Source organism: Aspergillus brasiliensis (genome assembly GCF_001889945.1).
Source record: "Aspergillus brasiliensis CBS 101740 unplaced genomic scaffold ASPBRscaffold_6, whole genome shotgun sequence".
Classification (NCBI taxonomy): domain Eukaryota; kingdom Fungi; phylum Ascomycota; class Eurotiomycetes; order Eurotiales; family Aspergillaceae; genus Aspergillus; species Aspergillus brasiliensis.
The window spans coordinates 1,335,906-1,348,188 of NW_027137447.1; the positions used below are offsets into that span (position 1 = coordinate 1,335,906).

General features: G+C 51.9%; 4 protein-coding genes across 4 annotated transcripts; 2 read left to right on the forward strand and 2 right to left on the reverse strand.

Moving 5' to 3' along the window:
* Positions 1–241: 241 nt before the first annotated feature.
* Positions 242–4,009, reverse strand: ASPBRDRAFT_43394 (Sec23/Sec24 family protein). The gene is made up of 6 exons (XM_067624987.1): positions 2,420–4,009; positions 2,276–2,373; positions 1,886–2,226; positions 1,398–1,835; positions 1,155–1,346; positions 242–1,084 (listed from the first exon to the last, which is right to left on the reverse strand). The coding sequence occupies exons 1-6, from the start codon at positions 3,749–3,751 to the stop codon at positions 450–452; spliced, it is 3,036 nt and encodes a 1,011-aa protein (XP_067479243.1). The 5' UTR covers positions 3,752–4,009; the 3' UTR covers positions 242–449.
* A 451-nt stretch (positions 4,010–4,460) lies between these two features.
* On the forward strand, positions 4,461–6,794 carry ASPBRDRAFT_75294 (HET domain-containing protein; the record flags this gene model as incomplete). Its single annotated transcript, XM_067629277.1, has 4 exons — positions 4,461–4,548; positions 4,622–4,741; positions 4,820–4,906; positions 4,957–6,794. The coding sequence occupies 4 exons, from the start codon at positions 4,461–4,463 to the stop codon at positions 6,792–6,794; spliced, it is 2,133 nt and encodes a 710-aa protein (XP_067479244.1).
* Positions 6,795–7,348: 554 nt separating this feature from the next.
* ASPBRDRAFT_43396 (amino acid permease) lies at positions 7,349–9,694 on the forward strand. The gene is made up of 8 exons (XM_067624988.1): positions 7,349–7,700; positions 7,748–8,148; positions 8,196–8,311; positions 8,356–8,533; positions 8,590–8,904; positions 8,969–9,298; positions 9,358–9,429; positions 9,486–9,694. The coding sequence occupies exons 1-8, from the start codon at positions 7,644–7,646 to the stop codon at positions 9,568–9,570; spliced, it is 1,554 nt and encodes a 517-aa protein (XP_067479245.1). The 5' UTR covers positions 7,349–7,643; the 3' UTR covers positions 9,571–9,694.
* A 985-nt stretch (positions 9,695–10,679) lies between these two features.
* Positions 10,680–12,193, reverse strand: ASPBRDRAFT_43397 (fungal specific transcription factor domain-containing protein). The gene has a single exon (XM_067624989.1). It carries the CDS (start codon positions 12,176–12,178, stop codon positions 11,006–11,008), a length of 1,173 nt encoding a protein of 390 aa, XP_067479246.1. The 5' UTR covers positions 12,179–12,193; the 3' UTR covers positions 10,680–11,005.
* Positions 12,194–12,283: the final 90 nt, after the last annotated feature.

The window sequence follows — 12,283 nt, forward strand, 5'->3', positions numbered from 1 at the left end:
CCCCCCTCATTTTCGTTCTTTTTCGTCTTCTCGTATGTCTATCCTCTCTGGGAAAGTGTTGCCTCTCTCTACTGCGGTACTCCGCACGTCGCTTTCTCTGTCTACATGGTACGATTGCGGTGGCACACAGACACCTGCGCACATACCCACACTACTACGCCATACCTGCCTCTTTGCTACTGCCCACTGCCCACTGCCTACTGGGTCATTGTCTGACCGCGAGAAAAAAAAAAGGACCCTGATGATCCTGAGAATCGAACTGAACGGAACTGAACCCTTTCTGTCAACGCTCTTCTCAACCGTGGTATATTGCAAGTCACTGCCGCTTATGGAACAACCCCCCTCCCTTCTCTCTCCTTCGAATTCTTTCTCTTGAACCAAACCAATCCGAACCAAAATATGTGTAGAAATGTTTCCTGTACCTGTATTTCCCCCCTACCCTACACGATCTACCAATATGGCGCTCGGAGACCCGCCAAACTCGTCAACCCCCCTTCCCCCGCGGTGTCCTCACGTTTGCGATGCCCCGCTAGCTCCAGGTTGATTTGCCGGTGAATGTGTACCAGCCAGTCCACGGAGCTCTGCGCCTCGTTGTTGCGGTCCTCCACCAGCATCCGTGCAAACTCGTACTCCGCCCCGTCTAGACCCTGCCGCGCCAGCTGGATCGTCACGGCCTTGGACCCCCGGATCGTTGAGAAGTACTGCAGTAAATTGCGCACCTGCGCGTTCAAATGCGTCTCCAGCACTGGGATCGTCGACGTCTGGGGACTCAGCCCCTGCAGTGACGTCTGGCCCTCACCGAACAGGTCCTCCAGGAGGTTGGGCGACACATGCGAGTGCAGCCACAGCAGGCACTGCTGCCCGTTGTCCACCAGGTACGCCCCGCCTTCCTCAATTTTGGAGAAGCTGGCCCGCAGCGAGGGGGGCACTTGCAGTTGTCCCTGTTCGTTGGGAAAGCCGTCGGTGGGCTGCATGTTGTGGATCGGAATAATGCGGGGGTACAGGTACAGTGACAGCTCCGTGCACCCGATGGACCGCAGCATTCGCATGTCGTGGATGCGTCGGTCCGACGCCTCTTGTCCGCCTGCATGCTGTCAGACAACCGTGTTTTTCCGATGGACGGTGAGCGAAAAGGAGAAATTGAGCGGCCTTACCTTTGATAGCCCGGGACTTAATCAGACTGAGCATGTACATCGAGAACTCTTTCAAGTTCTCTGGCAACACCAGTTGTCCAGGAGGATGCGATCCGGAGAAGATCTTGCGGTATCCGCTGAAGATGTCCACCGTCTTCTCGGAAACACCAGCCCGGATGTCCTTGAGGGACTTGTCCAGGGTCTTGGAGGCCGCTGTAATATTTATCAGCATTTATTATCCCAGCTCGACTGTAGCAAACATACCATCCTTGGCCACCATGGCGACCACTGCGTCCTGATCCACAAACTTCATCGTCTCCATGCCACCCTCGTTCACGGCAGCCACAGTGTTGATGCAGCGCACCCGACGCTGGCCATTAGCCGAGGTATACAGCAAGGCTGCCTGGAAGTGGGCATCCAGCTTCGGGTCTAGCTTGCCATCGTAGCTGAACACCACTCCGATAGCCTTGTCGGCGTCGATCGCTCCGATCTCGAGGTCGGCTCCGAAGGTATGTTGGACAAAATTGCCATGGTAGCCCGACACCTGCAGTCCGTTCGAACAACGGACCTTCATCAGGGCCTGATAGCCCGTCTCTCGCGTGATCGCATGCGCCAATTCCTTCGAGAGCTTGCGAATATCGCGAGGTGCGTGGAAGTTCGGGTAGTAAAAGGTCTCACCGCCGGTTACCTCAGGGACGTGGCCTTGCCAACGTTAGCTGTAGTCAGGCAGGAATAGCGCCGTGTCAACTCACCAATCGTAGCAACGTCCATGTATGTTCCGCTCGGTGCCGCAATGAACATGTCCAGTCCAATTCCAGCTTCGGCCAGATGCCCGGCCGTCTCTCGCCATCCTGCGTGCTCGGTCGTGAACAGCTTCCTCTCCGCATCGGTGCCGTGGACCTTGGGGTCGTCCCGTAGCGACAGCGCACCAGGGCCCCAAGTGGGCAGGCTAGCGATGGTGCCCACGATTTTACCGCCAGTTGGTCTCAAGGCACACAATGCCGCGTTGAGGGCGGGCAGCAAGGCTGGCTGTGGGTTCTTGACATGAGAGAAGATGGTGGGGATGCGCTGCAGCAGAGAGGTAATGACATCCCTGGATTTGTTAGCTACATAGTTCAGTCACGATAATGTACGTTACGCACTTGGATTCGTAGGGGTCAACAAACAGTCCCTCACTGAGAGGGACGAACGGCTCCTCCAGATCGGTCATCACCATCATCTGTGCCTGATCGAGTTGTGCCTGGAACTGTAAGCTTAGTAACAATCGAGGGGCGATTTGAACCTACACTGAGGTTGTAAAAGTGCACTTCCTTGTCATAGGTGACAATACCAATCTTTGCGCCTTCAGGTATCCGCCTTGAGGGGGGCTCATCCTCGGGATTCTCCGTCTCCGACTCCTCGCTATACAACGCTTCCATAATGCCCTTGCACACACCCTTCAGGAATCCCTTGTTCACTGATTCCTGGCTAACATCAATCAAGAACAGCCATTGAAGTCCAACAGGCTCCTTGTTCCAGTAATCCTTCGGCACCAGGAACTCCACAGTTCCCATCATCAGCTCCGGACGCTGCATGCGGTCGATGCGCGAGCCGGACGGATCCAGTGGGGCAAAGTATTCCGGCGGCACATCGTTGGGGAATGTGCACATGTTACAGACGAACTTGTTTCCTCCGGAGCGAAACGACATGAAGGGATTGATATACGCTCTGCACCGGCGGCACCGCGGCGGCCCGGCGTCGCCAAAGTCCAGCACCGGGATCGGCTGCTCGCCGTCTAGGCGCGCCAACGGCTGCAATATCATGCCCAGAGGAAGGCCTGTCGAGGAGAGAAAGTCGGAGGTGGATGGGATGTTGTTCAAGGTGAGACGGGCGTACTTGGGGGACGAATTGCCCTGGTCGTGGGCGACAAACGGAACCGCCGCCGGAGGGGGAAGATGCCGCTCCATCGTCGGATACACATGGTTGAAGTAGTATTGCGCAGGCAAATCGCGAGACCGGGGAATGCTGGGGATCTGTTCCGGATCGACCTTCCCTTGTGTCGGAACTGCACCGGCACCACCTCCGAACGCAGGGTTTACGGGGGCAGGGATACTCGCGGCGGGCGAGATGGGACGAGGTGCTTGGTTCAAGCCGGTGTTGAGGAACTGTGAGGTTGGCTGCACGGCATCCTGGGGAGCAGCCGCGAATGGTTGCGCGACTGATGCCGAAGCACCAGCAATCTCGTGGTGCGCATGTCGATGCTTCTTCTTGCTTGTCCGGGCCGCTCCTCCTTCACCTCCCATTATTCCCAATCCACTCATCTGGGACGCTAGCCCGGCCATCCCGGGGTCGACAGGGGCAGCCATCGCAGCTTGCGGGTCGGCCTGGTATGCGAATTGTGACGATGGTTGTTGTAGAGGCTGCTGAGCTGGCGGGGGAGAGCCATAGGCGGGCCATTGTTGATTAGGGGCAGGGACTCCGTACGCAGCACCGGGCTGGGGAGGCGAAGGGCCGGGAGGAACTCCAGCAGCAGGATAGCCTTGCAGGGGCACCTGATATGCCATTCGATTGGGATCGGAGGGGTTTTCACCTGGCACCGGGGCCTGGCCGTAGGTATGATACATGTTGGGGTCGGCCATAGTGCTTCATAACGCGGGGGGCAAGCAAATCAACGAACGTGGACGAGGGGACAGAGGGATCGATCACCGGCGAAGAGAAACCCTGTCAGCCACGGAACATCACTGAATGCTCCAAGACGACAGCCGGGAAGGGGTTTTCACCAAAGAAAAGGGGAAGTATAGCGATTAATCGCAACTGACCACCTAAACACTTCCTCGTCGGAGGAGAAACCGTGGCCTTGGCCGCTTCCCCCTCTCGGCCTAGCGCCTGCTTATCTCAGCAGCAGCACTAGTGGTCTGTCTGGATGCCCGGATTCAGGTACACATCTTACTCTAGTTACTATAACTAAAGTTACAATGTTTACCTGAACACTTCGGCTGCTTCAGAGATCATATCATAGACTCTACAAAATAAGGTCTTTATAGTACTCACAAGTTTTACTGAGTTATAGGATTTCTAGTCACCAGAATGGACTGGGTCAAAATGTTCCATGTGAATCGAACAGCAGGAACTACTCAACCGCCCCCCCCCCGGCAGTGCGTGTTGTATCTGCCCAACTCTTGTTTGCTTTTCCGGTTGTAGTAATGATATTTATCCGGTGAAGTCCCCCACAGACTCTCTTTTTCATTCAGATGTGTAGAAGTTGTCCCCATTTAAATGTCCGCAACAGGTCATGATCAGGTATAATAAGAATCTCATCGTGTATTCTCTGGAAGATGAAACTATGCAATGCCTGTCAAAACATCGACCTCCGAGACCTCGTGCAATCTTATCACGTTGCGTTTAGACCTGCATATGGTACAGCTTTGCGCGGCTGGTACAAGCACGAATATATCAAATCAGTGGGTTTCCAGTGCACCATGCGAGTATCACCGCTCTTCATGACGCAGTGGAAGATGGCTGTGAGTTTCGTAAACTGATTTGGGCGCACCACTGCCACTTCTGGCCTCGAAACAGTGAAACAAAATATCGCTATGACGACTCATACCATGATTCGGATAATTGCGCATGTAAGCAGTGTCGCGGGCCGCTGCTCTTCTTTATCATTTGGAGTTATGGGCCTCACTACCTTCAATTGGTAGTTGCAGTCATGCCAGATAATGATGGACAAGGTGACCTGGATATTTGCAAGGATGTCCTGGTACTCGCAAAGTTGAAGATAGGCATTGCAAAGGGTAGGTACCTGGAGACCGGGAGGCTGTGAGACTATGCTAACGCTGAAAAGGCGCAGGAATTCCAGACGAGGATACACATCTCCTCGAATATTTCAGTCGGGATGAACTGCCTGCTGATCTACGCTCGGAGATGTGCCTCTCTCTGGCGGTCGGTTGGCTAGACAAATGCTGTCGGGAGCATGCAAAATGCGACGGATATGAAGACAAGCTTCCTTTTCTTCCCACACGGGTCATTGACGTAGGTGACTCACTCACACCACCTCATTTATATGTCAATGCAGACGGTGAAACCGGGAACTGGGTCTCTTTGAGCTATTGCTGGGGCGGAGACTCAAACTTCACTCTCAACGCCTCATCTTTTGACGATCTCCGCAGCGGACGGTCTCTGGCGACCTTTCCAGCCACTCTACGGGACGCCGTCCTCGTGATCAGAGCACTGGGATTTCGCTACTTGTGGATCGACTCACTCTGTATCTTCCAGGACGACACTGACGACTGGGCGGTGAAAGCCTCGAGAATGAGCCGCACGGACAGACATGCGGCTGTCACCATTGCAGCTACGAGCGCAGAAACGGTGGACGATGGGTTTCTAGACAAACGGGCACCGTACTTCAGCTGTTCTTTCCCTTGGCGTCGGCAATGCCATCAAAGTGATGCCAATGATGGTTATCGCGCATATTCTGTTGTCCTCCGGAGTTATAGAGACGTGGAACCGTCACGGTATTCGCGCTGGGCCACCAGAGGCTGGACACTCCAAGAGGAGCTACTGTCGAAAAGACTCTTGTACTACACTAAAGAAGAGATGATTTGGAAATGCCACACCGTGGCGGTTAGAGAGCCAGAAGAGGAACGCAGTATCGAATTCCAGAGGAATCCAGGATCACTGTCGGTTCCTCTACATGTGCCAGATGAGGAATCCACCACGGACTCCACAGCAGGACCATACATGACTTGGTACCAGCTGCTGGAAGATTATGCATCACGGGATCTTACGTACGATAAGGATCGCTTGCCCGCGATCGGAGCATTGGCCGAGTTCTTCCATGCTAAATTGAAAGGACAGTACTGTGCGGGATTGTGGAGGGAGGACCTCCTGTTTGGCTTATTATGGAGCTTTCACAATGGAGAACTTTACGCCGGACCTTACAAAGAACCGCTAACTACAACTACTGAACGCTCACAGGTTCGGAGCCTCGGCTACCAATACATACATAATACAGAAAGATATGCTCCGATGGACGTTACTCCAAAGCAGCGCGAGCCGTCATGGAGTTGGATTGGAGCCGACACTTATGCCGGCTTGGGTTGGCCCTCCCGATGGAAAGATGACTACACCTTTCTTGCCAGAATCGGTAACGTCAGGGCCCACGGCCAGGTTCACAACGTCTTCGGTCATGTAGAGGGCGCGGAACTTACACTGGATGCACCGTATCGGCACGTCCGCTTGAATCTCGGTAGCTATTCGAAGTCCCGCTGGAACCCCGTGGGTTTAGCACAGAGGGTCCTAGCGCCACTTAGTTCGTTGGCAAGCACGAGGGAGCTGGCACAGATTGCCCTAGTGAGGCCTGGCTATCTTGGAAATACGGAAACGAGTGGCTCTGTTATCGTTCCGAGCAGCAGCACGAACTTCACACTGATCCAGGTTGCAGAAAAGAGACTATTTGGTGCCTCAGAGCTCTATCTCCTCATCTTACAGCCACAGCCGGGACATGCGACTAACAGCAGGGGACTACATCGTTATCGTAGAGTTGGATTGCTGCGGCTCAGGGCTTATGAACCCTATGAGGGTAACCATGCCAGACGGGTGGTGACGAGACGCCTGGAGGGTGATGCCTATAACGAAGTTATTTCAAAGCAGTGGCCCGTCGGAACCTTTGTAATTGACTGATTAATGATCGGAAGTGGAGTATATTGGATCAGGATGTCTCATAAGCCGGCATTTCTCCAGACTTTTGTCGGGCTGCCTCTGCTACCCTTTTCGCCATATAGCGCATCAACGAATGCCCAAGCCCCTCAGTGAATAGATGCATGTCTTGCATATACAAGCCAGTATTTTTAGGTATAGAATTACGGACAGCTTCTATCGTAGCACCGGGAGGACTTCACCACTATCGCTTTCTTTAGGGCTGTTAGATCCTACCGTGCATAGTTAGTTTACGCAGCTTAGAGCGGACTCTCGAGGCTTCACCCAAATTGCTGTAGCCAGGAGCTTCGGCTTCTATCTAGGACAGGGAAAATCCATCGATATCTCTGATAGCATTCGTTCTAGGATATCCCTAGATGTTTTGCGAGGATGACTTCGGAGTATACGGAGTATAAACGTAGGATGTGTAGGGATGCCCTTGCTGCGACTCTATCAGTCCGGCCCCGATAAGAATGCATCTCCTAATGCATCTGCCCCCTCCCAGCCACTTCTGCTGGACTCCCAATTCCTTTCTCCTAGTGATGGGATTTCACCCAATTCCGTGATCCCTATGTTGAGTATCGAACAATCTGCTCATTCTATTAATATACTGCAGTATTCCCTCAAACTCATTGCTAGTGATCGCGGTGATCCTCGCGGGGTTCTCTCACCGACTCTTGAGCGGCATCTGGACGGGTGAGTTCCGCATCGACTGATCCCGACGATCAATGATCGGAAACCACAAAACTATACTGAAAATCGCGTTCGAACTCACCACTCGCTCTATTCGCTTCGCTCGCTTAGAGAGTGAAGCTTTATCTACGTTTCAGTGCGATGGCCGCCATCCACGACAATGACGAGCTTCTCTTAGCCCGCATTGGTTACAAACAGGTATGGCCCAAGCGCCTGTATCCATCGGCTGGCTTCTAACAGTCCAGGAATTGAAACGCGAATTCTCAAAATGGTCCACTGTCTCTTATGCCATCTCCATCCTAGGCATACTAGGCTCAGTACCTGCAACGTTTGGAGCTCCCCTGGCTGCAGGAGGCCCAGCAACCGCAGTATGGTGTTGGTTTGTGGGCTCCTGCATGGCCTTGTGTATCGGCAGCTCAGTCGCAGAGCTGGTCTCTGCGTATCCTACTGCCGGGGGCATGTACTTTGTTACCAAGCATGTAGTTCCAGATGAGCAGGTGCCCATCTTCTCCTGGGTACAGGGGTGGTGTAACCTCCTCGGACAGACGGCGGGAGTGTCTAGTGTGGCCTATACTGTCAGCCAGATGTTACTTGCGTGCGCGAGTATGAATTCAGAGCTTGTGGATGGAAAGTACTCTTACTCGCCGTACGTGTTCACTTGTAATCTGCCTACTATGTTAGCTGACGGGACAGTTCCGCGATGGATACGGTGCTCTTGTCTGTGATATTGCTTTGCGTATTGGGTGTGATCTGCTCGATGACCACCAAGTCTCTACACCAGATATTTCTCTGGTTTGCCCCGATAAATAGTATGTTATCTACTCGAAGTAAGCTGTCAGAGCTGACCAGCCAGTTGCCGCAACATTCTGCATCTGCTTCGTCCTGTTATGGTTCACACCCGACAAGCAACCAGCTACCTGGGTTTTCACCCATTTTATCGACGGATCCGGATGGGGATCGAAGGTGTTCTCGTTCCTACTAGGGTTTATCTCAGTTGCATGGACAATGACAGACTACGACGGAACTACACAGTGAGTCTAACTACATCTCTGCTGAGCACCCAGACCTGCTTATACGTAAATTCCAGCATGTCCGAAGAAACCCACAACGCAGCAGCCCTAGGCCCTCTAGCTATCCAGTCAGCCGTGATCGTATCCGGCATACTCGGCTGGATTCTGACTATATCAATGTGTTTCTGCCTCACCGACTTCGAAGGCATCCTCAACACCCCCACCGGCCTTCCAGCAGCTCAGATCTTCCTCAACGCCGGAGGAAAGGTAGGCGGCTCAGCCATGTGGGGACTAGCAATCCTCGTGCAGTTCTTCACCGGCTGTTCCGCCATGTTAGCAGACACTCGAATGGCCTACGCGTTTGCTCGTGATGAAGCTCTACCCTTCTCTTCGTAAGTTCCCTAACCCAGCCCCTCATCTGAATAAATAAGACCAACTAACAGCACGAAAACACAGCTTCCTCTCCCAAATTAACCCATACACCCAAACCCCCGTCAATGCCGTCTGGTTCGTAGTCTTCTTCAGCATCTGCCTGAACTGCATTGCCATCGGCTCGACCCACACCGCCACCGCGATCTTCAGCATCACCGCGCCGGCTTTGGACCTCTCCTATGTGTCTGTGATCCTAGCACACCAGATATATCGAAAGCAGGTCAAATTTATTGAGGGACCATTTACATTGGGACGATGGGGACCTTATATTAATTGGATCTCGGTGATTTGGGTCGTGTTTATCAGTTCGGTGCTGTTCTTTCCACCGACGGTACCGGTGACGGTGTCGAACATGTGTGTTTTCTTCCCGTTTGTATTAGAAAATTTCCTGAATGGTACTGATAAGTGAATAGGAACTACGGCATCTGCGTTGGTATCTTCATCGCTGCGTTTGCGTTGGTTTGGTGGTGGGTTGCTGCGAGGGGGTGAGTATATCTTTCTATACCTAAGAAACTAGGATGGTCACTGACTCAATGAATAGGAGATACACCGGTCCTCGGACAACGGAGCATATGCAACCTGTTCCGACTGAGGAACCGAGTCTTGACTATGGGACTATGCAGTGATGGATATCTATTTCTCCCGGTGCACACAACAAGACCCCCGCTGCAGCCGTCTACTATGCATGAGACTCTACCTAGTTATTATAGATAATGGTGCTTCGCCAGTGATAACAGTTATAGACTGAATAGATTAGACTTATCTTTTTGGACTTGATATCTTCCACTACTTCGCCCGCATACACCGCCCAGATATATCAACTATCTCCGTGATAAATTACCCACCACCGACATAGTTGACCGTGTAGTATCAAACGAACATAACCCCCAAACTAGTAGTAGTAAAAGCTCAAACAAAACGACTCCTCACCTCATAACCAAACAACAAAATAACAAAAGATCAGCTACAATCACGATCATCATCCATAGCTACCACTATGATTAGAGTATTCCCGTTCCCAGCTATTTGGTTGACTATCAATTTGAAAAAAACAACTCTACCTAACTACCAAGGTGCCAACAACATCCGACTAACTGATTGATCTACTGAGCTACCTACCAAACCCCATCCATCCATCCATAGAGTATCCAGATTTACAAACTGAAGCTAGTAGCAGCGAGTAATTAATGCCCAACCAACTATAAAATAACTAGCGGTACCAGTAAAGTAACTCATTATCATCCGAGAAAGGAAAGAGATTAGCGGGAGCTTATCTACAACCATACATACATCAACTGCAGGATGCAGGGGAACAGGGACAGGAACAGGGGAAAGAGAAAAAGAAAAGAAAAGAAGAAGTATGATGATAAGAAGGGGAAAAAGAAATTTAAATAAAAGCAAGCATATTCAGGAACAGGTATGTGGTGTGTGTGTGTCACTGGAAGAAGTTAATTTGGACCTAACTACTACCTACTGTAGGGTTGCCTTGGGTAGCTTGGTTGTATTGCTGGCTTTATTGGTAGGTCAGGAACTGACTAGTATGTAGATAGACCGCTGTATTATTGCTAGAGCTAGAATTTACGTGCAAGGTGCAATAGTATCGTATCTTGACTGCCTGTATATACAATGCAATGATCTTATACATGTGTCACAAGAACGAAATAGAAAGAAGAAAAGAATATCATCACGACTCATCAGACGCATACTCCGTCATATATATAAGTACATCTCAAAGAACCATTCCAACCGGCCAGTGTCCCCTTTTGGTATGTTGGTATACGGAACTGTGCCCTATTCATGCCCGCTGACGCCGTGTCCGTCCGTCTCAGTTTTCGGGCTGCTCACCCTAGGTCCTGTTGCCCGTTCGCCAACCAGAAAGAAAAGAGTGAAAGAAAAAGAGGTAAAAAGAAGAAGAAAAGAAAGGCAGAAAGAGATACATACATCGAATGGCTCAGAGAACCAACGGAAAGATCATCGCCAGTAACAATGACGAAACCATGCAATCGGACCGAACCGAAAAGAAGAAAATATGCAACAATGTAAATCGAAGTGGCAAATAGCCTAGGTGATCAGGAAATCCATATTCATGTCGTTGATGATCTTCTCCCAGTCCCAACTTTCTTCCATTTTCGTGTCCATCACTTCCCACACTCGCTCCACCACCTTGAAGGCGGGCTCGATGTTGCGAAGATTGGAATAGGCCTTGAGGGTCTCAAAACCCTTCTTGATCCGCTCCCGCTGGCGGGGCACGAAGGCAGAACAGCCCAGGAGAAACAGTGGCATCAGCACGATACTGTAGGCACCGGCATCCTGAGGCAGCTGATCCAGAAAAGAAAGTCCATCGTCCACAACCTGCGCAATCTTCTCGCTTGGTCGGGACGGGCGGATAGTGCGGTACAGGTATACCCAGGTCGACTGGCGATATAGTTGCGCCAGAAAGTAGTTCGGCGTGTTGGGCGTATACGAGGTCTCCCAAGCCCGGATGGCGGAATCGATGGAGACAGCATCGCCCAGGATCTGGTAGTCAACGGCAGGCTCGTATCCCTCATTGGACCGCTGCCTAATCCGGTCCCGTATCCGAGTTACCTCGGAGATATAATTGAACAGACCATCGAATACTCCCAGGAACATCCCTGCCTGTGCGTGTGGCACAAAGTCAGGCAGCCGTAAGCCGCCCTGCAGATGGGCGGGGCGGCGATCCAAAGAAGTAATGGAATTGGAGACATCGTGGTACTGGAAGAACTCGACAATAAACTGCCGGAACTTCTCATTCCTCGGTTGCTGCGTCAGCAGCAAATACCGGGCGGCATCCATGTGGGGTCGGTATTCGCCTTGGGTTTCCCCTTCACAGATGGTGTTCAAGCTGAGAGCAATCGTGGATGCGATGATGGGATCTTCGACCAGAAGCTCAGGGTCCTGCGCACCAGCACCTGAAGACGCTGTGATGTTCTCCTTGAGATCCCGGATAGCGCGGTGGAAATGATAGAACTTTCGCTCCCTCAATTTTGGATCATGGTCGAGACCCGACAGGTGTGATCCGGAGAGGCACATAAGCGAGTGCATCAAACCTCGATGCTGAGTGGCCATAGGGAGCAGGATTTCTTTGAACGGGTTCGAGTCGTCGTTGATCAGGGTCAAAACGCGACTAAAGCCGTAGACGAAGTGATCGAGTAAGCGTCGGTCAATCTCGGTTTCGATGCCGTCGATAAGCAGAGGTAGAGAGCGAGCAACCATGTTCTGGGTGCGAACTGCTGTGACACCAAGGAGTCAGAAAGTTCACACACACACACAAGAGTCAAGGCGATTGGATTTAAAGGCGCCGGATAAGCAACCAGGAGT